This window comes from Molothrus aeneus, chromosome 31, assembly GCF_037042795.1.
Source record: "Molothrus aeneus isolate 106 chromosome 31, BPBGC_Maene_1.0, whole genome shotgun sequence".
Taxonomy (NCBI): domain Eukaryota; kingdom Metazoa; phylum Chordata; class Aves; order Passeriformes; family Icteridae; genus Molothrus; species Molothrus aeneus.
Window position 1 is genome coordinate 1,423,431 of NC_089676.1, and position 27,195 is coordinate 1,450,625.

The 27,195-nt window shown below is 58.6% G+C and overlaps 2 protein-coding genes across 2 annotated transcripts; both read right to left on the reverse strand.

Moving 5' to 3' along the window:
• Positions 1 to 6,832: 6,832 nt before the first annotated feature.
• KCNN3 (potassium calcium-activated channel subfamily N member 3) lies at positions 6,833 to 23,831 on the reverse strand. The gene is made up of 8 exons (XM_066568056.1): positions 23,031 to 23,831; positions 20,229 to 20,324; positions 16,817 to 17,235; positions 11,461 to 11,602; positions 9,833 to 9,943; positions 8,328 to 8,455; positions 8,087 to 8,156; positions 6,833 to 7,507 (listed from the first exon to the last, which is right to left on the reverse strand). The coding sequence occupies exons 1-8, from the start codon at positions 23,745 to 23,747 to the stop codon at positions 7,211 to 7,213; spliced, it is 1,980 nt and encodes a 659-aa protein (XP_066424153.1). The 5' UTR covers positions 23,748 to 23,831; the 3' UTR covers positions 6,833 to 7,210.
• A 790-nt stretch (positions 23,832 to 24,621) lies between these two features.
• On the reverse strand, positions 24,622 to 26,703 carry PMVK (phosphomevalonate kinase). The gene is made up of 5 exons (XM_066568076.1): positions 26,596 to 26,703; positions 26,390 to 26,453; positions 25,645 to 25,797; positions 25,062 to 25,191; positions 24,622 to 24,869 (listed from the first exon to the last, which is right to left on the reverse strand). Exons 1-5 carry the CDS (start codon positions 26,676 to 26,678, stop codon positions 24,733 to 24,735), a joined length of 567 nt encoding a protein of 188 aa, XP_066424173.1. The 5' UTR covers positions 26,679 to 26,703; the 3' UTR covers positions 24,622 to 24,732.
• Between the last annotated feature and the right edge of the window lie 492 nt (positions 26,704 to 27,195).

A 27,195-nucleotide genomic window follows, 5' to 3' on the forward strand; every position in this document is an offset into this window, starting at 1 on the left:
CTGCTGCTCTAAGCCATTAATCCTGGAAATGAAGCTCCAAGGGTTTAATCACCTATCAGAGAGCCCCCCGGGCTGCTGGAGGTATTTTTAGGATTTAGACGTATTAGCTCAAAACTAAAAAAGCCTGATTTATTGATTAATCACAGTTCAGCTACTGCACATCTCCCTCCTCCTCTGCTGGCTCCACAGCACCATGTTTAGCTGGGGGAGCTGTTTCTGTTGGCGTCCTCCTAGCTTGCAAATGAGGGTGGAATCTGGGGTGCCATCTTCAGGGTGAGCTGAAACCAGCACTGCCCCATTGCTGGGCTCAGAGTGGTGCTCACTGGGAAAGCTTCCCCTTATCTCAACCAGTGCATTCAATTTGGGAAAGTTATGTGTGTGCTCTTTGCACAGAGCCAGAGGAAAAAGCACCAACCTCCTACGCTCCTTTCTCGAGCCACAGCCCAAGAACTTGGCAACCAAAAATCCTTTTGGGGACCAGGAGTCTGGAAAACCCCTCATCACTCCCATAGAACAAAGCACCTGGGGGTTCCCCCTGGTTTTCCAAAGTGCCCGGCAGCTCCTGGCATGGGGAGTCCAGAGATGTGACCCCTGCCTCAGCTTCCCTCTGCACAAGGGGACAGGGATTTATCCCCTGCCCTGGGGGCTTCCCAGACTGTGCAGACGGACCCTGAGGAGCACCAAGCTGCTTCCTGGGGATGAACAGCACTGCTGAGGGCAAGCCCTGCACCCAGCACAACCCTTGAGCACGAAGTTTCACTTTGGCGAGGGGTGCCTGGGTCAGGAATGCCTGCCTGAAAGGAAAGAGCTCTCGTGGCTTGCAGAACAGAGGGTCTGAGGCACTGGTGGCTGTACGTATAGATCATATATTTGTGTGTGTAACTCTGCACACAGAGCTGCATCCTTACACACCCGCACAGGTAAATACTTCTAGATAGTGACCTCTTCAGATTAAAGTCCAAGGCACTTTTTACAGTGAACAGGTTAAAGCCATAGTTTAAAACATGCCTGTTTCTGGGTACAGCTCGGGTTTATGGCAATGCTGTGGGGATGGGCTGCTGTCGGATGGGCCAGCCCCCACTCCTGTCCTCCAGCTGAGAGACCGGCCCTGAAGGAGGAAGGTAAAGCCCAGGACTGGCTCCTGACCACAGAGAACATGCAAGCAGCTCCCACTGGAAGGTGCATGGGCAGTGCTGAGACCCCAGCGGGGGGAAGAACACTTTGGGTGGAAGAAGGAGCAGAGCTGGGTGCGCAGAGCACCAGGGCCCCCAGCCAAGAGCGCCCACTGGGCTCTGGAGCCCTGCCTGGTGCCTCATGGGGCTCTGAGGTGGCTCATCCCATAGGGAAATAACCAATGCCATGGGGAAGAAGCTTTTTCTCTCTCCTGCAAACTCCCCTCTCTACAACCTTGGACCCTTTGGATGCCTGTTAGGAGGGAGCTTGGAGTTAGGTGAGAAGAAGCTCAGAGCAGTCAGTACAGAGCCTGGCAGCAGAATCTTCCCAACCTGCTGAGCAATCACCACCATTGCCCCCCACCAAACATACCTGGTGGCCAAGGCAAAGCCCAAGGGAGAGGACCAGGAATCCCCTGGCAGCCCCAGACCTGGCTGGCAGCAGCAGAGGCTCAGCCCTGGCCTCTCAGAAGAAGAACCAGCCTCTTTCCTCCATCAGAGCTGGTTTCTGCGGGGAGATTTCAGGTCTGGGGTCCAGCAAGGAGCATCCAGACCTCATGGCAGCTCATTGCTGCTGGGGCTCTGCTGGGTTGGACTGGCCTGGAAGGGTGAGACCAGCACAGCTCTACGGTGACAGCACGGCAGTGACTGCAGCTCTGACCAGGAAGGGCCAGTGCAGGGACTTTTGGACTTTCTCTGGACAAAAGCAGCAGGAATTGGTTCCATAGGTGCTGCTCATTCCCAGACACATCGTGCTCTGTGAAAACTGGCCAGGGCAAAGTGTGGCTGCCAAAGAGCAGTTTAAGACTTAGGATCCAGCAGGGATCAGGTCCAGCAGCTCAGGAGGGGCTGGAGGTAAGGTAGTGATGCTCTCTGAGGCTCAAGGAGTCCATAGAATCACAGAATCATGGAATCACAGAACAGTTTGGGTTGGAAGGGACTTAAAGCTCATCTCATTCCCCATGCCACGGGCTGAGACACCTTCCCCTAGACCAGGTTGCTCCGAGCCCCATCTAACCTGGCCTTGAACACTTCCAGGGATGGGGCAGACACAGCTCTGGGCAGCCTGGAATGCTGACACAAAACAATCCCTGCAGCCTCTTCTCATTTCTCTTTCAGGCTCAGGGTTTTGTCCTCCCATGCCATCATATCCTGAGGTTCAGCAGAAGCTGCAGCTCCCCAGGGCAGGGTGTGAAACGTGAACTGGACCTGTCCCAGTCTCTTCTCCCAAGTAACAAGTGAAAGGACAAGAGACAATGCCTGAAAGTCGTGCCAGGGGATGTTTGGGTTGGATATTGGGAAAATTTCTGGCGTGTAAGTGTGGCCAGGCTCTGGTACAGGCTGCCCAGGGCAGTAGTGCAGTCCCCATCCCTGGAGGAATCCAGGAGATTTGTGTTTGTGGCACTCGGGCACGTGGGCTTGGTGGTGCTGCTGGGTTAACAGCTAGACTTGATGCTCTTTGAGGACTTTTCCAACCTTAATGATTCCATAATTCTATGAAAATGTGCTCTGCAGTGCTGCTTTCTCAAGAGCCTCCACCCTGGAGGAAAAGGGGAATTTTGACTCTTGCAGAGCTTGTGCCCAGGGAGCAGAGTCTCTTCCTTCTGCTGGAGGAGACAACCTGGGGCAAAATGGCTTTCCAGAACCTGGGGAAAAAAAAGGGGGAGCCTGACCTTTCTGTGGGGAGAAGCAAAGCTCTGGTGCCATTGGGCCACACACAGATCCAGACCTGTTAGAGGTCAGCTTCCAAGTACTGGAAATGAGTACAAGGGTGATAAAGGATAAGAGCGTGGGTTCTGCACCTCTCCCTGTCCCCCATCCTCACTGGCAGTGGTAGCTGTACTCAGAAACAGACATTTTTGGCAGCAGCCTGGTGTTGCTGCCTTGCTAACAACCGTGTTGGGTACAAAACCATAATTGAAAGTTACCATAACCATCATAATATAGCAATATATTTCATAGTTAAAATAAACTATTATGCTTTCCCCTATCATTAAAAAAGAAGCGAGCAGTACAGAGGCAAGATGCAAACCCAGGTCAAAGCTCCTTAAGTCTGGACAGAAACATCCATGAGTTTGCAGAGAGATTGTGGAATTTTTCTGGGATTTCTAGGACAGTTCCTTGCAGGCGGAGCAGGAAGGAGACTCGTGGAGCAAAAAAAAAGCCCCCAAGACTGTGCCAAAAATGGGACTGGCTGGGTCAGGTGGGTCCTGGAGGGGCATTGGCCCCACTGGGCTGTGGGATCAGATGCTTCCCAGCTTGCAGGAGGTCGGCATCTCTGCGATTTTCCTCTCGTGCTGTTCTTCCACCTCGGCTGCCGATCTCTTCTCTCTGTCCTGATGTCCCTTAGGGTACCCAAAGTGATCATCTCAGGTGTGTGGGCTGGGCTGGACTGGCTGGGGAGCATTTACTGGAGCTGTTCACCGGGGCTGTGCCAGCCAAGGCTGCTGGTGACCTGGAGCTGCCATCAGGGAGCAGCTCTGGGTGGGCACGGCGGGCCCTGGGGGCTCCTCACTCCTCCTGCCTCCCCCCGTGGCCTCAGGTGGGATTTGGGCTCCTGGAGCAGGGCTGGAGGGGGTTGGTCTCAGTGCTGGCCATGGTGGAGTCTGGTGCTGGGAGCAGTGGGTCAGGGCTGCTGCTAAAACTGGCAGGGGGGTGGGTGGGATAGGGGATTGGGGATTGGGATGGGCATCCAGGGGTGTGGAATGGGGGTGAAGGGGTGGGATAGGGGAGTGGGGATTGGGATGGGCATCCAGGGGTGTGGGATGGGGGTGAAGGGGTGGGATATGGGGATTGGGATGGGCATCCAGGGGTGTGGGATGGGGGTGAAGGGGTGGGATAGGGGAGTGGGGATTGGGATGGGCATCCAGGGGTGTGGGATGGGGGTGAAGGGGTGGGATAGGGGTGTGGGGATTGGGATGGGCATCCAGGTGTGGAATGGGGGTGAAGGGGTGGGATAGGGGTGTGGGGATTGGGATGGGCATCCAGGTGTGGAATGGGGGTGAAGGGGTGGGATAGGGGAGTGGGGATGGGCATTCAGGTGTGGAATGGGCGGTGAAGGGGTGGGATAGGGGAGTGGGGATTGGGATGGGCATTCAGGTGTGGGATGGGGGTGAAGGGGTGGGATAGGGGAGTGGGGATTGGGATGGGCATACAGGGGTGGAATGGGGGTGAAGGGGTGGGATATGGGGATGGGGATGGGCATGCAGGTGTGGGATGTGGGTGAAGGGGTGGGATATGGGGATTGGGGATTGGGATGGGCATCCAGGGGTGTGGAATGGGGGTGAAGGGGTGGGATAGGGGAGTGGGGATGGGCATTCAGGGGTGGAATGGGGGGTGAAGGGGTGGGATAGGGGAGTGGGGATTGGGATGGGCATTCAGGGGTGGAATGGGCGGTGAAGGGGTAGGATGGGGGTGTGGGGGTGTGTGGGATGCAGGGTGCAGGGCACAGGGTGCAGACCCCAGGTCACAGGCAGAAGGGTGGCTGCACTGCAGGTTGTGCTGAGATGAGGCCAGGGGAGGAAGGCTGTGGGGTGCACAGGGATCCACTGCCCCAGCCCTGTGGAAATCCCACTGCAGCAGCAGCTGCTCTGCCCCAGAACAGGGGGCTCTTGCTCCAGCTGCAATCCCAACACTCTCACTGTGGCCCTTAGCACCTCCAGGCAGCTCCTGCTCTTGTCTCACTTGGTTGGATTCCCCAGACTTGATCTGTGCCTGGCAGGGAGGTTCCTGCTGGCAATATTGATCTTTAAGGATCAATACTTCCTCTGGCTCCCTGATGCCCCAGGACACATCTTCACAGCACCATTCCATGGGCAGTTTGCTCCTATCTGAAGCCCAGAAAGCATTTTTTTTTCTCCACCAGCTGCCTGCAGGCTGGGGAAAATGCTGCATTTCAGGCTCTTTCTCAGAATTTCTAACATATTCTCCATTGCTATGCTGGGAGCCTCCTGAGAGAGATCAGCAGCAGCTCCTGCTGGGCACGATGGACGGGGGGGGCACCCACAGGCACCCAGGGAGCAGCAGCTGGGCTGAGAATAGACCATGGGGGGCTTCCAAGGCAGCAGTGAATCCCCAGCCATCCGTGGGACATCAATGACAGCAATTGCAAGAGCTTGGAAGAGCAGCTCCTTCCCAAAGCCAGTTTATCTCCCACTGGCCAAGGACCAGCAGCAATGGGCACGTGCCTGCCTGAAGGCAACGGGGATGGGTGTGTTTGTCCCCTGCTTCCAACACCTCTGCAGCACAGAGATCTCATTTTGCAGCCTTCCTCCTCCTCCTCCTCCTCCTCCTAGGGCCAGCATGGGGGCAGCACTCCTCACTAATTACTGCTTATTTTCTATGTAACTCCAGCTGCAGGGCACAGGGAGTGAAACCACCTCACACCACTGGCAGCAAGGAAATTCTTCAGCATTGGGGGTGTAGGGGTGGTGGTGCAGGGGGGTGGTGGGTCTCTACCCCTACGTGTGCACAAAATCCAGCATTATTTATGGAAGGGGGAAAAGTTACAAAGGAGAGCGTTACAGGCTGAGTATACCTGGAGTAACACAGTGACTGATTACAATTATGACACTGCTGGGTGAGGTGCAATTAATATTGCAGAGTAATTACATGGTTGCTTCATCTGTTTAAAAATATAGAAATATTCTCTGCTGAGTTTTCGTGGAAAGCAGCAAACACCAACCCCAAAGTCAGAGCCTGGCATGGCTCCATGCAAGGACCCAGGAAAGCCAGAACATGACACTGGGGAAGAAGAACTCAGGAGGAAAAAGGGAGAAATGGTGAAAGCAAACCAGAAAGTGGCTGGTTCCAGAAGCAGCCAGGTGATGCCAAGGGTACCTCAGGAAGCTGAACACCAGCAAAAAACTGTGATGGGGTCTGATGTGCTGCTCTTTGGCAGGCATGGGCAGCAGTGCCTGTGCCAAGACGGAGCCAGAGAGTGCTGCTGCCCTCCACCAAACCCAGCAGAAGTGGCACGAAGGCCATGGGCTTTGTTTTAAACAGATGAAGCACCTGCCCCTGCTACCACATCACTTGCCAGTGAGCTCCTGCTTGATCCTGGTGGATTGGGCATTGCCAACTGGGCTCAAGCATGGATGTTCCCAGCACGAGTGGAGACAGCTGGAGCTGATGGGGTGTTCATCCAGCACTTCTGAGACTGCTGCAAAGAGCCCACTGGCTTTGCAAAATGCTGGGAGGCTCCCAGCAGGCAGTGATGTGAGCACCTGGAGACCCCCTCAGTGCCCGAGCTGGCCTGCCAGCCCCATCACTGGCCACCAACACGTTGGCTGGGGGCAGCCCTGCGTGGCCCTGCACGCTGTAGGCACTGCTTTCCTGGCTCTGGCACGTGTCTCCAGGCAGAATATGACACTAAGGACCAGAAAGAAGAAGTGTCCATCGTTTCTTCTCTGGGTAGAAAACACTCACAGCTCCAGAGAACTCCACAGGAAGGTTACAGTCAGACATGGTCACCCAGCTGTCAGTATGAGGGGGCTGTCCTGTGGCTAGGAGATGGAATGGAGCATAGGCAGCGTCAGCCAGAGCCTGCGTCACCATCCTCCCCACGCTGGCATCTGCCTGGCGAGGTTTGGCAATCTTGAGAGGGCCAGGGGGCCAGGGGGGCGCCCCAGGGAGAAAAAACTCTCCCTCCGGTGTCTCCGTTGCTTCAGTGCTTCTGACTTGGTGTTCTGCTTTGTTTTGTTTTGTTTTGTTTTGTTTTGTTTTCAAATGTGAAGACCTGAGATTGAGCGTGGGTTTTTCCCGTCTGCCACCGGACGCCGCGGCACAGGCTGGCCCAAGGCATCACCTTCTGTCCCCTTCCTTCACCACGTGTAGAGGCACCTGAAGAGGGATGCAATTCCCAATACCAAGGCGTTGGCAAAGCTCCGAGCGACGCTCGGCACTGCTGGTCCCACTACTGGCTCCAGCTGAAGGCTCCTGCAGCGGTTCAAGGACCAGAGGAAAAGTTCACAGAGACCTCACGATCTGTGTGGAAATGCTTCCCCTGTCCACGGCGGGGCTGAAGGGGCTGAAGTGTTTTAGCAGCTGCTTGAGCTCGTGTAAGGGGTGGGGAAGGAGGTGGAGCTGACCCCAATGGGGCTCTCAGAGAGAGGGGTCTGGGGGGTGCCCACGGGCACCCCAACCCCTCTGGCCTCCAGGACGGCGCTGAGCAGGCGCTGCTGCTGCTGCCGCAGCATGTCAGCCATCAGCAGGGGCAGGGAGTTGAAGCTGGCACTGAGCTGCTCCAGCTTGGATTCCAGGCCACTGATCTGCTTCTCCAGGTCCTCACTGCGGTCGTTTAGCTCTGTGATGAGGTCGTACATCACGTTCTGCATCTGGGGAGGGGACACGGGGGACAGTTAGTACCATGGCTGGAGGGGTTAATGCCACAGAGCTCACCCTTTTACCCCTGAGAGCTGCCCCATCTCAGCCCACCCCAGCTTCTCCAAGGGCTCTGCCACTGCAGTTTGGCTCTGCTCACCCCTCTACCCCTTTCTGCCCTGAGAGCTGCCCCATCTCAGCCACCCCAGCTTCTCCAAGGGCTCTGCCACTGCAGTTTGGCTCTGCTCACCCCTCTACCCCTTTCTGCCCTGAGAGCTGCCCCATCTCAGCCACCCCAGCTTCTCCAAGGGCTCTGCCACTGCAGTTTGGCTCATCCCTGGCCATCAAAGCAAGGAAACTCTGCTGGCCCTGTGCTGCTGAGCCGTGGTACCCCTTGCAAAAAGGGTTGCAGGGAACCTCTGGCTCATGAATGTGTATCTCCTGCTCTGCAAGAGCAGCCATCCCACAGCAGCTATTCCTTGCTGACATTTACTGAGTCGGAGCATTTTGCGGTCAGCCAAGTCTGCTTTAGTTATTCCAAGCGAAGAGAAACACTCAGTCTGGCCAAGCCACAGGGTTCCTGTGGGACTTGCCTTTGAGAGGTCGACAAGGGTGTTGGCTTGGTCACTCAGCTTCCTCTGCTCCATCTTCACGCTCCGTAACCTGGGGAGAAGGAAAGAGCACGAGGCTGCACTCCCTCCCCTCTTCCAAACTGCATCTGGGCACCTGCCTGCATCTTGGGCAATGCAAAACTGCCCCCACAGCCCTGCCAGGGACAGGATCCTGCTTTATCTGGAGCTCAGCCTGCCCCCAGCCCACTGCACAGCCTCTTACTGGTGGATGGCTTGTAGGAACTTCCTCTGGTGCTTCCTGACTTTAGCATGGTCGATCTTCTTGAGCAGCTTGGTGTGTTTGTAGATCAGCCATGTCTCCCGCAGGACGTTGGCTGCCGCGTTCTTGATCTGAGAAGGAAGAGTGGCTGCAGGTCACCAGCCATGTGGGACCCCAGAGACGCTGCCCTGGCTCTGCCATGGACCTGCTGCCCATGCCCTGCCCCAGCTGGAGCGGGGCTCTGCACCCACAAAGCTCTCCTGGACTGTTCCAGGGGATGCTGAGCACTTCAAGGAGTAAAAGAAGGCAGAGCTGTTGGCCCCTGGTGTACCCACATCCCAGTCCTGGCTCTTTGCCTACACACAAAGTTGTACCATAAACCTCAATTTAAAACAAAAAACAACAAAAAACCCAAAGTTTTTTTCTCCACCAGCTGCCTGCAGGCTGGAGAAAGTGAGAAAATGCTGCATTTCAGGCTCTTTCTCAGAATTTCTAACACATTCTCCATTGCTATGCTGGGAGCCTCCTGAGAGAGATCAGCAGCAGCTTCTGCTGGGCAAGATGGACAGGGGGGGAACCCATCTGTGAATCCTGGCAGGTCCCAGACCAGCAGGTCCCAGCTGTGCTGCTGGTGCTGGGATGTGATTTCTGCAGGCTCTGTGCCTGAACCACAGCTCAGCTGCTCACTCCAGGAGCAATTGGCTGCTCTCTGCCTGGCATGGAGCCTGCAGACCCCTATCAATGGCAGTGCAGAGGGGCTCACCAGCTGTTCTGCTCTCCCAGCCTGGTCACACCAAGGTCCTGGCTATTGCTGGGGTGTCAGGGCTTTGTCTGGGGCTCTCTGGGGTGAAGTGGGTGCCCTGCTTGCATCCCACCACTGGCTGCCTTTCCAAGGGCTGCACTGATGCTCCTTTTGCCACCATCCCCTCTGAAATGTTTTCTGTTGAGCAGAGACCATTCTATGACACACCTCTGTTGGTTGGCTGATGCTTTGCCATGATGAGGCTGCCGACACCAGCGACCTCCTGCTGCTCCTACATGCTACCAGGGATGTGACACCAGTTCTGGTGACCCCATGAGCACCCTGCTGCAGGCTCTCCTCAGGGGAGCCTCGCAGTATGGTTCTCCTCTGTGGTGGACACTGAATCACTGAAATCCAGTTGTCTTCCTGACAGCAAGAGGAGTGAGATCATGCTCTGGAAGAGGAGGGAGTGTGCTCCCAAAATCACCTCAATCCCTGGAAGAGAGCTGCTGCTCTTTGTCTCGGTGTAACACTTGTGCCTGTGCAATGTCCACAGCATCTGGAAAACTTCCTCAGCAGTGGTACCCGCAGGACCCACACCCAAAGGTGCCAACACCTTCCTGTCCTGTTGTAGCTTCACTCAGAGATGCTGGCACCTCCTTCCACTGTGATACCCACAGGATCCAGAGGTGCTGACGCCTCCCTCCTGCCACGGTGGCCCAAACCCCAGCTCCTGGCACTCAGCAATGCCCCCATGGCACCTTACCCTCTTTGTCAGCTGTGTGTCCATCATGAAGTTGTGGACGTGCTTCTCAGCTTTGGTGAGCTCCAGCTTCCTGGCCACCACAGCTACCACCAGTGCTGTACATCCAGCACCCTGTGCAGGGACATCAGGTGGGGAAACAGTTTTTGTCTCTGTTTTGTAACACCAGCACTCCCACCCTCACCCTTGAAACCTGCAGATTCCTAAAGCTACGTGTCCTCCCTGTTATCCTGACAAGATCTGGCAGAGCCTGGGTGTCCTTGAGTGGCTGATGAAGGGCTCTGTGACTAACAGGAGAGGCCAGGGCTGTCAGCAAGGTCAGCAGTGGTTGATGGGGAGCCTGTGCCACTGCAGACCAGAGATCTGCCCCGTGCCAGAGCCCTGTGGGATGAGGAGCCCTCCATTCCCAAGAGAGGTCTGGGCTGGGAGAGCAGTGGGGAAACACCAGGCAGCACAGGTGAGAGCAGAGAAGGGGCTCCAAATTCAAACTGGTGCGGCTGGGAACTCCCTTATCCCAGCAATCAGGGCCAGATGTGCGTGGCAGCCACCATCTCCAGTGCACATCTGTGCTGAGCTGTCCTTTCCAGAGCCTCTGTGCCTGCTGTGCTCCTGAGCTCTGCTCGTTCCAGCTGGGCCCCTGCCCCCAGTGCTCTGGCAGAGTGCTGTCAGCCTGGCAAGCTGTCCTTAAAGAGCCATTAATTAACCTGCTGGCCTGAATCCTTCAGTGTCCTCAAGGGTCCTGCTGCACTCTCTGACTGCCACCAGGATGAGTGACTCTACCCCTGGTGCTGACTGCCCAGCAAAGCCTCCAACCCCAGAGGGCGTGGGGGTCTCCGTTCCCAGGGGTGGGGGGACACTTTGACAGATGGTGCCTCACTTCAAAGTCATCACTGGCTGGGCAAGGGTTTTGGGAAGCTGGAACCCCCTCAGCTGAGCCAGCAGCTCCTCCTCTGCTGGCAATTGCTGCATCACCCCCATCCACAGGGATTTTCTCCCACCAGGAACACCAGCCTTGCTGCCTCTGGCCTCATCCAAGACACATCAAAGATTTGCAGGTGATACAGGATGAATTCTTCTTGGTGGAGCCCCTCCCCAGCTGATGGTACTCATGGGGTCTGCCCTAGCTGGGAGGAGGGATGGCTCCATCCCCAGGGCCTGGAGCTGAGGTGGGCAGAGCTGATGGCTGAGGAACATCTGTGAGGAGCCCCCAGCTGCTCCTTCAGCAGCCCTGGCTGGAAAGGAAAGTCCCACAAGCCAGGAGATCTCGTGGTGGGCTTCTAAGGGCAGGTACTCTGGAGAATGGTGGCCTTTTGGCTGAGAAGGAAAGGAACCTCTGGCAGATGAGCAATGGAAGCCAGATGATGTGGACCAGGATGGCCAAGGGATGCTCGGGTGCCCTTCTGCTCCCTGACTCCACCCTTACTGACTGTGGGCCCAAATCCACCCCAAATTCATCAGCTGAGACAACTCTCTCAACTTCCATGCTGTGAGACCTCAGAGCTGGACTCATTAGGCCTTGTACATTGACAAAACAGCTGAGAAACAGGCACTGGTAAACTCCAGAGGCCCCTCCTCTGCCATGGAGACAGGCAGAGCCCACAGAAGGGAAAGCAGCTCAGCATGGCCCTTACCATGATGCCAGTGAGCAGGCAGACTCCCTTGCCACAGTAGGTGTGTGGGACCATGTCCCCATAGCCAATGGAGAGGAAGGTGATGGAGATGAGCCACATAGCACCCAGGAAGTTGCTGGTTACATCCTGCTGGTCGTGGTACCTGCCAAGGAGACAGGGGCATCAGTGTCACAGCAGGGGACAGGGATGGATGGGGCAGAAATGGGGGTACCTGGGCTCCCCCAGCCTGGGCTGGGCTGGGGTACAGGATTAGCAGCGCAGTAGGATGTGCCATAGTGGCAGTGGTTGCGTAATTTCTGGCGCTGGGAAACCCAGATGGGACAAAATGAGAGCAAAAACTCGGTGGAGAAGGCTTCTGCTTTCAGTCAGACCTGTCACCACATCCCAGCCCTGTTGTGTGTCCCCAGTGGTGCTGCAGTGAGGACTGGCTGGAGGGATAAAGAGCTGTGGCTCTGCACAGGCTCTGAGCACAGCAGCTCACCCTTGGCATAGCCCCCTGCATCCCACTGGTGCTGTGGCACTCCAGAGGGCACAGCTGCCAGCAGAACTGCTGGGGATGGGTCCTGTGGAGCCTCTGGCACAGCCTTGGCTTTCAGGAACACAGGAACAGCTCTCACACACTCAAGACACAGCACACGTGGAGTGGCTGCAGCTTTGGGAATGCTGCAGATTTTCCAGGTCCCTGCTGGGGATGTGAGGTCAGTGACCATTCTGGCTGTCCCAGAGCTGGGTTTTGGCTCTTCCAGCAAGCACACAGAGAGGGGCCCCAGCTGCCTCCAAGCTCCCCAGGGCACAGCCAAGCCAGGCAGGTACAACTGCCAGGGATGTGGTGCTGACTCCTGGCAGCCAAACTCAGCCCTAAGCTGGCAGGGGCAGGCAGGGCCTTTACCCCACTATGAACAGGATGGTTGTTCTCCTGCCTCCCTGGCAGGCTTCTCCCAGCCTCTTCACAGGATCTGGAGAGGGAAAACAGATGGAGCTTTTGGCAATCCCAGCTCCAAGAGCATCACTCGCAGAGCAGTTGGGTTTTCTCCTCTTCTGAAATGTTTTTTTCCCTCAGCTGGGGACTCAAATGAGGTCCTGGTGCAGGAGAAAGCACCCTCAGCCATGGTGAGGCTCACTCTGGGCAGGGTTGGCCAGGGGAGATAGAGCCCACAACCACAGTGATGCTCCCCAAAATTCCAGTGCCAGCAGTGGGGCACCCACGATCATCCCAGAGCTAGATAGGTTATGGGCTCTGTGGGAGTTAGGGCCCACAACCACAGTGGCGCTCCCCAAAATTCCAGTGCCAGCAGTGGGGCACCCACGATCATCCCAGAGCTAGATAGGTTATGGGCTCTGTGGGAGTTAGGGCCCACAACCACAGTGGCGCTCCCCAAAATTCCAGTGCCAGCAGTGAGGCACACACACAAAATTCTCCCATCCAGTGTCTTGTCCTGAGGAGATCTGAGCCCACCTCATCCCACAGGGTGGAATGTCCTGAGGGAACAGCCCCAAGAGCATCATGCTGGACAGGGGGGGGGGGTTCCAGGCCTGCTGGACAGGGGGACATTTTCTGCACTGAGCAGCATTTTGAGCAAGATTGATAAACCAGAGGGGTTGACCCGAAAGAGGGGCCAGCTGCTCAGACACCAGCAGCACTTTCTGGGGTGAAGAGCAGAGGGTCTGGGGCACTTTCTGTCATCCCTTGACCTGCACACAGCCACCCTCACCGCTCTGGCTGCCCTGAGCATCACCTACAGCCCTGCCCTGAGCGCAGCGGCACCAACCCCGGGCTCTGGGCAGCCCTGGCTGGTGCTCTGGGCACACGTTTGTGTCACAGGCATCTTTTATGGAAAATCCTTTCCTGAGGATTTGTTCCTCCTGAGAAGCTGAGAGGCCTCAGGAACAACATGTAACCAATGGTTATCTGCTGCTGTGGAATGCAACAGGTGCATCTGGGATTGGTCTCATGTGGTTGTTTCTAATTAATGGCCAATCACAGCCCAGCTGGCTCGGACAGAGACCCGAGCCACAAACCTTTGTTATCACTCTTTGCTATTCTATTCTTAGCCAGCCTCCTGATGAAATCCTTTCTTCTATTCTTTTAGTATAGTTTTAATAATATATACCATAAAATAATAAATCAAGCCTCCTGAAACACGGAGTCAGATCCTCCTCTCTTCCCTCATCCTCGGACCCCGGTGACCACGGTGCCACATTCGGGCTCGGGGCAGCCCCGGCCGGTGCTCCGGGCACACGTTGGGGCACACGTGCGCTCCGTGGGGCCGGGCGGGCACGCACCGGAGCGGCGGGCGGGGTTGCTAAGCAGCGAGAGGAGCGGCCCCGCGGCGCACGGGAGGATGCTGAGGATGCTGAGGATGATGCTGAGGATGCTGAGGATGCTGCTGCTGCCCCCACAGCCACGGAGAGCACAGCTCGGTGCCGTTGTTGCGCTGTGATTTCGGGGTTTACCTCAGAACCTCGGGTCCCTCCGTGAAAATTCCCTGCCAGGTGTGTCAGTCACCTCTCCTTTCCCCTCCCAGCGCTGTCTGTCAGCCCTGGCATTCCAGAAGTGATTGGCAAAATTCAAAAGATGCTTTCCACCCCTGGGGGGCACTGGGCCATCCAGGTGTTCTTTGTCCCTTTGTCCCTCCCCTCCTGTCCCTGCTTGGTGCCTCCCTGCCCCTTCCCTGCCCCTCTCCCTGGGGTTAAAGGAGCAGCAGCCACGGGCTCAGGGAGTTCTGTTGGAGCTGGTGCTGCATTCAGAGGCCTGAGGGCCAGAATAAAGCTCTGGATCCAAACCCTCCATCAGAACCGACTCCTTTCCTTCACCATCGCCTCAAAGCTTCTCCACACAGGGAAACCTGAGGAGCAGCCCCTGTTATGGGGGGAAGCTCCATCCCAGCACCACCAGAGCTCCTGCAGGCCTGGACTTGTCTGCAGTGCCAGCTACAGCACCCAGGCAGCCAAAAGTGTCTGTGGGGTAAAACACCACACACCCAGGCAGCCAAAAGTGTCTGTGGGGTGAAACACCACATACCCAGCCAGGCAAAGGTGTCTGTGGGGTGAAACACCACACACCCAGGCAGCCAAAAGTGTCTGTGGGTGAAACACCACACACCCAGCCAGCCAAAAGTGTCTGTGGGGTAAAACACCACACACCCAGGCAGGCAAAAGTGTCTGTGGGGTGAAACACCACAGTTGCTGCTTTTTGGTTCAGCAGCAAGGGCCAGACAAGCTCAGGCACGTCCTGTCTGGCTAGATTGGTAAATATTCCAATAAGATGTGGCACCCCAGCCCCAGGATGTCTTGGAGAGGCACCACCACCTCTAAACTGCCTGGGCCCAGTGGGTGCTGCTGGGGAATGGTGCTGCAAATGGCTGGAAACTGTTTTCCAGTGCAGGTGGGCAGTGTGGACAGGGGGACACGTCCTGGGTAGCCCTTGTGGGAGCTGTGTGACGCCCCCAGGGCTGGTGCCTCCCCCAGGGATGTGGCATCCCTCACACACAGAGCGTGTCCCAGGGCTTCTGCATTCCCCCAGTCCTGCATCCCCCAGGACTGACGCATCTCCAGCCCACCTGGGTTCTCTTCTGCCTCTCTGTACATTGAGGGAGGTGATGGCAACTGCCAATGATCTGCAGTGCCTCGTCTGCATAATTTCTGGGGATTTTTGTTCCTGATAGTTCTTCGTTGCTTCTTCCAGCCTGAGCCTTGCCAGCTGTTGGATTACCCTCCTGTGTGTGTCCTGGGTGCCTGTGCTCCTGCTCCCTGCTGAGGAGGCACAAACCACAATCTCTCAAACACAATTAGGCACAGCCTGAGCATCCAGCTCATAAGGAGAGCATCATTAAGGGAGGCAGGAAGGCAAATGCAGCCAGTAAAAGCTCATAAAATCTCAGCGTGCCGTCCCACGCCACTGCCACAGCACTTCCAGCTGCCCTAATGCCCCTTTGCAGCGTGACCACAGCAACGGGTCCCACCCTGAGGAGGAGGGGGGTGGCCTTCCTCTCACTTTGAAAGCAATCTAGAATCAACCTGGGTGTCCCAGGTAACCCTGGGCTGCCAGTTGCTGTGATCCCTCACACCTCAGCTCCAAGAATGACACAAAGCTACAACAACAGGGCAGCTCCTGGAGGAACCTGCCCTCCCTTCCCCGGGTGCTGCTGCACTGTGGCTGTGGAGAAAACCTTCTGGCACAGCCCTGGGATGCCACCAGCACAGCCCCCCGGTTCCCTCAGTAGACAAAGAGTGGTGGCAGGTCCCTGAGAGATGGAGGTGCAGTGATACCCACCAGGCTGGTCGCCACAGCAACCCCGGTGCTGAGCACGCTGGTGCTGGCGTGATGCCATCAAGCTGTGGGTATGTCACCACAGTGTTGTCATGGCAGTCACTTGCAGCGATGCTGGAGCCTGAGCCAGGCCCTGTCACTCCCCATCAGCACCTCTGGGTCCTCCCCATGCACAGCCCCCAGCTCCCAGCACTCTCCTTGTCCCCCACCCGTGCTCCTGGAGCTTCTGGCACCACAGATGTTCCCTTGCACAAGGACCCTGTGAGGACAGGGCTGACCCTGCTCTGCTTCCTGCCTGTGCAATTTATCATCTGTAACAGCAGGGCTCAGTGCAGGGAACCACTGAGGCCCCAACACCCCCCCTCCTCCAGGCTGTTGGGACATCACATCTCCATTGAGAATTCCAGACTGCCGTGAATCCCAAACCACAAACTGCTGAGCTTCCAGAGGCACTGCACATCATCATGCATTCCTGAACCGCTGCACATCCTGAACTGCTGCACATCCTGAACCCTGGAGCTTTCCAAACCTCCACACCGCCCAAACTGCTGTTTGTCATGCTCGTGTCCTGAGCTACCGAGCATCCCAAACCACTCTGTATCCCAAACTTCCCTGCATCCCAAACCTCCCTGCATCCTGAACCTCCGTGCATACTGAACCTCTGTGCATTCCTGAACTGCTGCACATCCTGAACCGTGGAGCATTCCAAACTCCACACATCCCAAACTGCTGTTGTCGTGCTCGTGTCCTGAGCATCCCAAACCTCCCTGCATCCCAAACCTCCCTGCATCCTGAACCTCTGTGCATTCCTGAACTGCTGCACATCCTGAACTGCTGCACATCCTGAACCGTGGAGCATTCCAAACCTCCACACTGCTGCTCATCATGCTCGTATCCTGAACTACTGAGCCTCCCAAACCTCCCTGCATCCCAAAACTCTGTGCATCCCGAACCTCCTTGCATCCTTAACAGCTGAGCACCCCAAACCACCAAGCCCTGAGCATCCTGAGCTGCCACAAGCCCCTAACCCCAGCTCACTGCAAACACCCTGAATCCCAGAGCACCAGGCACCCCAACCCCTCTCACCTCTCACACACACGGACTGTCCACGCAGCGATGATCCAGAGGGAAATGCTGAAGACCAGCAGCACTGTCCCAGGGCAGATGGTCATGAGTGTCTTCATGACGAAGCGGGTGTTGAAGTTGATCTTGTTGAGTGCCCCGATGCTGCGCGAGGAGGCGTCGGTGAAGAGCTTGCTGTGCAGCAGCATCACCCGAGCGATCAGGTAGAGGCGCAGGAACATGGGGATAGACAGGATGATGTCCACATCGGCCTCTGCCCGAGATGGTGTGTAGGAGAAAGCCAGGCGAGCTGTCCAGAAAAATTTGTACTCCCCAGGGATGGGGTGTATGGCACAGACCAGCATCTCCAGGCTGATGTAGAGGATGCGCTCGTACGTCATCGCTATCCGCCAGTCGTCAGCTCCATTGTCGATCACAAAGAGCTGCCAGGATGCAAAACAGTCACCAATGGCCCCACAACCTGCCCACTGCCATCCCTGACCCTCCCTCCACAGGATCTGGGGGTCAGAGCTAAGAGGAGCTCTGGGTGTGGCTCAGCCAGAAGGGTTGGGGATGGATGGGGGAAGAAAAACATGGGAATGAGTCACCACCAAGCTCTGTGCTGCCCTGCTAGTGTGTGCCAGGGATGGTCACCAAAACTTTAAGGTGCCTGGCCTTGAGCACACACACCCAGGGACAGCATGGGGACAAGCTCACTCAAAATCTGGCTGGCAGGAGCCCACCTCCCAAAACATCCCCCTCATCCAGGCCACAGAAATGGGCAAGCCATGGTGCCACAGAGCCCCAGCATGAGTCACCCCAGTCCCTCTGCTCCTGGGGTTGCACTGATTTTGCTGACAGTTGTCACACCCTGAGTGCCAGGGCAGTATCTGGGCAGTGAACACCACAGTCGGAGCATCCAGCTGCTGGCGGAGATGGGATTCAGTTGTCATGGCAACTGACGGTTCATCCTGGGTACAGCAGCTCCTCTCCCATCATCAGTGATGGAGCTGGGGTCTCTGCAGGAGCTGGGAGGGGGTGGCAGCTCCGTTGGCCTCCCTGGGATGCCAGCAGAGCCCTGGGAATCACCCATGCAGGTGACTCGGCAGGGGCAGTCCTGAGGCTGCCATTGGCTCCTCCCTGGTGTGACAGGGACACCCAGCAGGAGGGACGGGCTCGGGGCCTCTCTGCAAGCAGCACTTGCCAAAGGAAGCACCAGGAAGGGATCCAAGGGGGAGGTGGCAGCTGGTGCCATTGTCCGTGTCCTCAATCCTTCACTCATGGAGCGACGCTGGCTCGCTCACAGAGCCAGGGCTGGGCAGAGCCCAGGCAGAGGGTGAGAGGTGAGTGGGGAGCACGGCCCCAGCTGGCCCTGAGCCCAGGAGCAACCCCCCAGAGGCCCCAGTACACCTGTGCCAGCCCAGCGTGGCATTTGGGGCTCTCCCTGGGGATGGCAGGAGCCACGGGGACTGAGTCACAGAGTGGCTGTCCCAGCCACCTCCCTTTCTGTAGGGAAAACTCTGCTCCTTTTAGCTGCTTTGTTTGAGAAATTGTTTACAAAAATGCTCCAAGCTGTCAAGGGAGATCCTCAGGCATTTAGCAAGCTGACAGCCTATTCCTTCCTGGAAAAGGGTGTTAAAATAAACAAATTAGCAAGCGGAAAAGGCAGGAGCCTTTTGACTGTATGATGGGGAACTGCCATAGGCCAGGGAGGGGAAGGAGCAAGATTTGGGCAGGATTCCCCTGAGCCAGCCCCTCTCTGTTCTGTACCTGTAAAGCATCAAAGTGGGTTTCCATGGAAACCTGGAGTGGTTCAGTGGTACCCAAGGGGGCATTTCCCAACACATGCAGCATCACTGGCTCCAGCAGGGGCAGGAACAAGATCCACCATGTCTCCAGAAAAACAGAGGCCAAGAAAAGCTACCAAGACGCCTCATGAGGACTAAAGTTTCACCAATAAATAGCCTGAACAGCTCCAGGCACTCCAAGCACAGGGATGAGGGGGTCTCTGCCCATCCACAGCACCCTGGCAGGAGCTGACAGCATTACCAGCACTGCTCTCCTTCACCTGTTGTGATATAACGTGGTGCTGAGTGATGCCTCAGCCCCAGAGAAACTGAGGCACAGGAATTCCTTCAAAGGACTAATTAACACAATTAGTAGGATGATAGAATCACGGACTGGTTTGGGTTGAACAGGACCTTAAAGTTCATCTCACTCCACCCCCTTTCATGGGCAGGGACACCTTCCACTACCCCAGGCTGCTCCAAACTCCATTCAGCCTGGCCTTGGACGCTTCCAGTGATGAGGCAGCCACAGTTTCCCTGGGCAAGAGCTGAAGAGGGAATCCTGAGGGAAGAGGCTGATTGTTTCCCAGAGGCTGGGAGGTCTGACAAGTGCCATGGCCAGCTGAGCACAGTCCCCCACCTTGGCCAAGAGGTACAAGAAGTCGAGGATTTACAGCTCTGGCAGCCCCATTCAGTTTTTGTTGGATTGTCAACAATTTCTTTATAACATTTTATAACACTCAGGGCAATGAGCAGCCAGCACAACTTTGTTTGGAGCAGATCAAGTCCAACTCATCTCATTGTCTCATTCCCTGTCTCCCAGTGTGACTGGCCTGGCAGAGCAGCTGGGATCATGGTGGGGTGCAGAGGGACAGCAGTGGCACTTTGGCTCTGCTCAGGGCAGGAGAGGTGGGATGACCTGTGTGCTGCCTGGGTGGATGCTGTGTTTGCCCAACCCACTGCCAGGAACAACAAGCAGAGAGGAAACAGCGAGCACCGAGGGCACAGCTCACCCGGCTGACCCCAGCCACCGTCATCCTGGGGTAAATATTATTGCAGCAACAAGCAGAGCTCTCAAATATTTGCATTGAGCAACTCACCCCCAGGCTTGGTCCCCATGGGCGCAGGCTGAGCTGGAGTGGGGACTGGGGCAGGCAGGGAGTGGGTGCTGCTGCCAGCCCCTGCATGGCAAAGCCCCCCAGCCTCGGGAGGGACAGGGTGGGATTTTGGTGCACTCAGGGCCAGGGGCTTTGACATCCCTTCCCAGGATGCTCCTTCTCCTGCCTGGTGATTCATTCCTCCCAGGCCCTGAGCAGGCTGGCATTGTGCCGAAGCACAGGGAAGCGGAGCCTTCCTGGAACAAACTGGGACTCCTTTAACTTCCCAGGGAGGAAGAGAGTGTGCAGCCCTGATTAGGAAAGGATTTCTTGGCTTTCCTTGGCACTTTGACTGCCTTGAGCCCTTCCTGGCTGCAGTCTCCCCAAGCCACCAGTATATCTGCCCAGCACCTGGGGCTCTCACAGGCCAAGAAGTGCCCCCCAAGACCCTGACAAAGAGGGAGGATGCTCCAGGGTGTGAGCTCAGGTGCCGTGTCCCACTCAGGTGCTTGGCAAACCCCACAGCCCCTCACTGGTGATGCCAGGACCTACCTGCACCTCCCGGGTGTGGTAGGCGATGATGAGGCCCAGCAGGATGACGGTGGAGAGGCTTATAAGGCATTTCAGGGCCAGGGAGAACATGGAGTCCTGCAGGGTGAAAGCAGGGAAGGCATTAAGGGGCACACAGCTGTGGGAGTCTGCTGGCACTGGGCTCCACACCCCAAGGGAAACACTGCCCCCAACACCTGCTATCCCATCCTCAAAGGCACTTTTGCTGCTTCAGCTTCCCCCCAGGCAGCTTGACACAGTAGAAAGGGCACCATCAGGACCATCAGCACCACTGGTACCACCAGCAAAAATAAACAAAAACTCTTTTTTTAATTCTCTTTTGCTGAGTGCAGTTCCCAACCTCCCCTCTGAGATGTGCAACATCAGTGCCCCAGCCCCATCCAGCCTGAGCCCAGTGTTACGGTATCCACACAGAAAATCTAACCAGACCCTCCAGCTAATTAGCCTTATGTAAATTAAACCAGCCCCTGATTCCCTGATGGCTGTGAAAAGCAGGATTCAGCGCTCCCTTTGGATGCTGGTTCACCCATGTGCGTGCCAGCCACAGTCCAGCCCCACAGACGGGGAGAGTTGGCAGCCCCTCAGCAGGATGTTACCCCCAAACCAACCCCCCTTAGCCCCCATCCCACACCTCTGTGCCACCCCCGGCCTGCTGAGGCCTGGCACACCCGGCCTGCCAAGGCCCAGCTCGCTCATGGCACCCAACCCTTGGCTTCCCCAGCGTGCTGGGCTGGCTCTGGGCTGGCTCTGGCCTGGCTCTGGGCTGGCTCTGGGCTCCCTCTTCCCCGTGCTCCTCATCCCCACAGGCTGTTTGCACGCAGAGAAGGGACTATTTGCTGTGGAGGCGGCACCGCATTGTTAACGACTTGGCTCTGGCTGTGCAATTGTGTGGATATAATGGCTGGTGCTAAGAAAAGTGCTGTGACTAAACACTACTATTAACAGGCAAGCTCCGGGGCAGCATTGTGCCAAGGTGGCTCTGGCCAGACCCTTCTCAGGGGCACAAACCCTGCGTGGGGCACCTGGCGAGCGTCACACAGGGTGTACCAATGCCTCCTGCCTGAGGAGAGCTGTCAGGAAGAGCCATTCCCGCATCCCAAACAACATGGGGTCGGGGCCAAAGTGGGGAAGGGCCTTGGCACCCCTGGCACACGTCCTGCTGCACCAGGTGATGCCAGGGTGCCTCACACAGGTGGTGGGAGCAGCAGTACTGAGAGGCCCTGTCCTGCCCGCAGTCAATGGACAGGCAAGCCCTGGCCAGTGTGTCCCTGCTGCCCAGCTCAGCCCTGGCACCCTGTGGCTGGCATGGCTGGGGCCGTGGGGCAGGGCTGGGGCTGCACTGACTGCACCCCATCCGCACCACAGGCGCTCCCACACCCGTGATCACGGCCCTGCCGGCGAGTTCTGGTTTCCCACCGGGGGATTCACACGCAGCTGCTGCAAATCTGGCCAAGGGGCCTGCAGAGGCCAGAGCCAGGCACTGTCCTGCACCCTGCTTGTGGCTGTCAGCACGGTTGTCGGTGTGACAGTGGGGCAGCGGCGTGTCACAGCTGCTGCATGGCAGCAGCGCTGACTCACGGGGTCTTCCCCAGCTGACACAGCAGCTCCATTGGGCATGGCAGCATTCTGCTGGTGAGGCTGGACAGTCCCCCTGGCGCCAGGCACGCGGGCACACGGAGCCTGCCAGCCTCAACAGGTAGCAGATGCAGGTGGGGGATGGTGGTTTGGCTTTGCTCCTGCCAAAGGGGGAGTGGGAACCACCAGAAAAAAAGGCTCTGGCATTGAAGCATCTTTCTTTCTCGGCGAGGATGCCAGCTTGGCATGCCCCAGCCTCAGACAGAGCAGCGCAGCTGCTGCCTGCACCCCCCATGCCCACTGAGCCGTGCAAAGATGGGGCTCAGGACCCCCCCCCCCCCAAACCAGGCTGGGGAGGCAGCAGGGTCCCCAAAATCACGGGACCCCCGACTGTATTTCTCCCTTCCTCCACCTCCCGTGCTCGCAGTGCCCATGGATCATGGCAGGAAGGGGGGAGCAGCCCCTTCCCACCGCTCCTTCCCCTTCCCACCGCTCCTTCCCCGCCCCGGGCGGCACCGGGACCCCCGCTGGCTGCACCCCAGCCCCCTCGGCAGCAGCGCCGGCCCCGCTGACGCCCATGGGTGCTGGTGGGGGTGCCGATGCCTTCCCCCCTCTCTGGATAAGTATAAATAACATGACAGATGTCTATACAAAGAGTTATTCATATCGCTGCCAACCAGCGCAGCCCTGGGAGCAGGAGCTGGAAGGGACGTGGGGGGGAGAATTATAAATAAAAGACACTGTCCTGCAAAAAAAAAAAAAAAGGAAAAAAAGGAAAAAAAAAGGCCAAAAAAAAGGCCAAAAAAAAGGCAGGAAGGGGTGTGGAGGAGGAGGAGGAGGAGGAGGCAGAGGGTGCTTCGCTGCACGGCCGGGGGCACAGTGCTCGTGAGGAGTGCACTGCCATGCCAGCAACAGGCACCACAAACCTCAGTGGGTCGGTGCCTGCTGCTGCTGCAAGTGCCTGGGGCAGGACTGGACAGAGCAGCAGCCGCCAGCACGAAGCCCCTGCAGCTCCAGCCGGGTGCTCGCCCTGTGCAACACCTGTGGCTGCGGCATCCGCTAAAGAAAGCTCTGGGAACGTCCCTCCAGTCACCAGCCAGCCTGTCTGCCCCTGCTCCGCTCCACACCAGCTCCATATTTATCCCGTGGCACAGATGGGGCAAATGGCTCCGCGTTCACCCCGCACACACCCCCCGGCCCCGCCGGTACCTTGGAGTAGAGCCCCCAGGAGAGCTCAGTCTCAATGACCATGACGACAATGCCAAACATGCCGAAGATGAGCGCGTAGTCACTGAGGCGCTTCCTCTTCTCGAACAGTGCCCGGCGGTGCCCAAGGCGGTATCCAATGTTCTGTGCCTTGCGCTTGGGCCCCTTGGCAAAGGTGGTGGGGGCCGGCCGGGCGGGCGGGCGGCTGGGACGGTGGGCGGTGGGCGCATGGTTGTCCTCGCGTGAGACAACAATTTCGGGGGGTTCACCGGCACCAAAGAGCTGCAGGGGTTGCGCCTCCGGCTCGGCCTCGATGAGGTTCCGTCGGGATGCGCTGAGTCGGCTGAGGGGCTTCATCACCCCCCCGCTGTACTTGCAGGAGCTCATGGCGATCTCGGTGAAGGGGTTGCTGTCCCGCCGGTGGACCAGGGGGCTGGGCTGCCGGTGTTTGCTGCTCGCCACCCCGGAGCCCGCGGGGTGGTCGCCGAGGTTGAGCTGGCTGCCGTGGCGGGAGGAAGGGTGGAGGGCGGCGGGGGCGGCGGGAGGAGGAGGAGGGGCCCGTAACGACCCGGGCGAGGAGTGCAACAGGCTGTGCTGGAGCGGCGGCAGCGCGGAGGGCGGCGGCGGTGACCGTTCATCCCCCGGTAACGGGCAGGGACACCGACCATCCTCCTCCAAGTCCCCCACGCCCGAATCGTGGAGATGCCCCGATGTCTCCATGACGGCGGTACCGGCGCCGCTTTGCAGGGCACCGGTTCCGCTTTACTTGCCACCGGCCCCGTTCGCTGGATCATGAATGGGCTCCGTTGCTCTCGCCGCTATCGCCGCCGCCACCGCCCCCGCCGCTGCCGCTGGCCCGGCCCCGCAGCGCCATTGGCCACGCTGGGGCTCCCCGCAGGCTGACATCATCCCCGCCCGCTCCCCGCTTTGGATCTCCCCCCCCAGCACACCCCCGGCTCCTGCATCTCTGCGGGGTCGTTCGGGACTTGTAGTGCACGGGGCTGCACCGGGCTGCACCGATGGACGAGTCCCGAACGACCCCAAATCTGGTTAACCCGTTGGGTTCCCCCTTCACGGGCATCCCCCCTCCTTTGATATGATCCCCTTTAATCCGTTTAGAGGCCGGGGATTACGAGCAGCAGCCGGAGCAGGTGTTCCCATCCCGGGGTGGGTCACCCCATGGACGGGGGGCACGGTGTGTGTGTGTGTCCCACGGTGTCCCCAAGGTCGGGGTCAGGGTAGGGGTAGAGCCAGAGTATGGGATACACACATACAGATCTATATAGGGCCCTAATCCCCCCTCAAAACCCCCAGCCCACCCAGGCACCCCCAGCCCCTGCCGTGCCCAGCTGTTGCAGGAGAAGAGCAGATGTGAGTGTACGAGTTTGGGAAGCAGATAATCTGTAGGGAATTGGCTGCTAGAAACCTTATTAAAAGACACCATGAGACATCCAGCTGGTGACCCTCTGCTTAGACAGAACTGCAGGACAGAAGTTCTGCCTCCTGAAAGCTGGGAAACCTGTGGTGGGCATGGGGCAGGATCACCTGTGTGTCCCTTCCCCAGAAATGAGACACAGGCCCAGCGTGGCAGCACTTCCCAGAAGTCAGAGCTTTATTCCAGAACAGGAAGCAGCAGCAGGAGGTGGAGATGCTGAGGGGCTAGGGGGATGAGGCAGTCCCCAAGCCCCAGTGGAGAGACATGGAGCTATAGGCTCCTGTGGAGAGACTGCACCAGCTCCTCCAGCTGCTCGCCCAGAGCCGCCTCATCGCCGTCATTGGTGATCACCCAGTCAAAGGCCACTCCCTGGTCCAGGCCGCACTCAGATTCAGCGTCGTCCACCCCTGGTAGCACAGAGCCCAGGGAGGCCCCAGGGATGGTCAGGATGTGTCTGTCTGTGCCCCCACCACGGCCTCACCCCCCAGAGGTGGGGGAGCCTTGATCCCCAGCCTCCTGCTCCCACTGCCAAGGAAGGGCAGTGGAGGCAGCAGACAGGTTTGGTGTCACATAGGCCAAGCTGCCCCTCCCTCGCTCACCAGTGACAAAGACCCAGTTCCTCCTCTTCCTCGTCTCCTCAGTAGCCACCACCCTCACGGTCTGCACCACATCCCCGTAGGCGTCCCGGAACCACTCCACGTCTGAGAGGCGCCGTGTGTCGCTCACCACCTGCACAGGGCTCCATCAGCACCCGGCCTGTGCCCCCGGGGCCCCTGTGCACCTCCCAGAGCTCACCCACAGCAGCTGCAGCACCCCCAGAGCTCACCCACACCGGCTGCAGGGTCCCAGAGCTCACCCACACTGGCACAGAGCCCCGTACCCTCCCAGAGCTCACCCACACCGGCTGCAGGGTCCCAGAGCTCACCCACACTGGCACAGAGCCCCGTACCCTCCCAGAGCTCACCCACACCAGCTGCAGCACCCCCAGAGCTCACCCACAGCTCACCCACACCCAGGAGGGCAGGACCCCTGTGCCCTCCCGGAGCTCACCCACACTGGCCCCAGAGCTCACCTATACCGGCTGCAGGGTCCCAGAGCTCACCCACACCAGCTGTAGGGTCCCCGTGCCCTCCCGGAGCTCACCCACACCGGCACAGGGCCCGGTGCCCTCCCGGTGCTCACCCACACTGGCTGCAGCGCCCCCTCCACCGCGGCCCGGCAGAAGAAGCCGGGGTCGGCGCGGCGCTTCTCCTCGCCCCAGCGGATCATGTCCTGGCGGAACCTCTCCTTGTAGGCGCTGGCATCCAGGAGGCGCTCAAAGTCCAGCCCGTGCTCCTGTGGGGAAGGTGGGTCAGTGGGCATGGCCTGGGCACACAGCATGGCATGGCACGGCTGCTGTCACATGCCACAGCACAGGGACGGGATGGCTCAGCACAGCACACAACAGCTCGGCACGGTGTGGTACAGCACGGCCGTGGGATGGCACAACGTGGCACAGCATGTCCTGGCATGGCTTGGTGTGGTGCAGCATGGCACAGCATGGCACAGCATGGCAAAGCATCAGATGGCACAGCACAGTGCAGCAGGGAAGGCAGAGAACAGGCGAACACATGCCCTGGCACAACTCAGTGTGGCACGGCACAGCTCAGTGTGGCACGGTGTGAGCATGGGATGGCACAGCACAGCACAGCAGTGTCCTGGCACAGCTCGGGACAGTGTGGCACTGTGTGGCACGATATGAGCATGGGATGGCACAGCACAGCACGGCACAGCAGTGTCCCGGCACAGCACGGCAGTGCCTGGCACAGCTCAGGATGGTGTGGCACTGCGTGTCACGGTGTGGCACGGTACGAGCGTGGGATGGCACAGCACGGCACAGCACGGCAGTGTCCCGGTACAGCTCGGCGGCTGTGACATGGCTCCGTACCTTGGCGTATTGCTCCTTGAGGGGCCCGGAGAGGCGCAGAATGGTGCAGACATCAGGGCCCAGCCTGCGGGAGAGGAGCGAACGGGACGGGAACTGGCACCGCCTCTACTCGGCCAAGTCCCGGCCTCCCTGTGCTCCGGTACCATCCCCGCCCGCCGTGCCTTCCCCGCCCTCACGCCCGGCCCCAGTCCCGCCCGTCCCGGTACCGGCTCCGCAGCTCCTCGGCCACGAAATCCTTTCCCGATTTCCTCTTCCCGCTCAGCAGCAGCACCGAGCGCGGCGCCGCCATCGGCGCCTCCGCCCCGCCCCTGACCACGCCCTCGACCACGCCCACCCTTGCCCCGCCCCCGGCAGCCCGCGCGTCTCACGGCGCCCCCTGGCGGGCAGAGCCGGCACAGCAGCGAGGCCGCCCCGGGGACACGGCCCCGGTATCTGCCCCCGGTATCCCGCACCCCGGAACCCCTCTGGCCCCGGTATCCCGCACCCCGGAACCCCTCTGGCCCCGGTATCCCGCACCCCGGAACCCCTCTGCCCCCGGTGTCCCGCACCCCTTTGCCCCTGGTATCCCGCACCCCTGCCCTCCCTGCCCCCAGTACCCCGCACCCCGACACCCCTTTGGCCCCGGTATCCCGCACCCCGACACCCCTCTGCCCCCGGTAACCCGCACCCCTCTGCCCCTCTGTCCCCGCTATCCCGCATCCCCACGCTCCTCTGCATCTCTGCCCCCTGCTCTCCCCTGCTCCCAGTGCCCCCACTTCATCCTCACACCCTCCATTCTCCTCTGATGCTCCCTTTCCTCAGCACCC

Excerpts from the sequence above, each read along its gene's own strand:
- KCNN3 (XM_066568056.1), bottom strand. The coding sequence starts at position 23,747 with ATGGAGACATCGGGGCATCTCCACGATTCGGGCGTGGGGGACTTGGAG. Across the intron at positions 20,325-23,030 it reads CCTGGGGGCTCTACTCCAAG|GACTCCATGTTCTCCCTGGC; the intron begins GTACCGGCGGGG and ends TTCACCCTGCAG. Across the intron at positions 8,456-9,832 it reads ACACACAGCTGACAAAGAGG|ATCAAGAACGCGGCAGCCAA; the intron begins GTAAGGTGCCAT and ends CTTCCTTCTCAG.
- PMVK (XM_066568076.1), bottom strand. The coding sequence starts at position 26,678 with ATGGCGGCGCCGCGCTCGGTGCTGCTGCTGAGCGGGAAGAGGAAATCG. Across the intron at positions 26,454-26,595 it reads GCCGAGGAGCTGCGGAGCCG|GCTGGGCCCTGATGTCTGCA; the intron begins GTACCGGGACGG and ends CCTCTCCCGCAG. Across the intron at positions 24,870-25,061 it reads GAACTGGGTCTTTGTCACTG|GGGTGGACGACGCTGAATCT; the intron begins GTGAGCGAGGGA and ends CTGTGCTACCAG.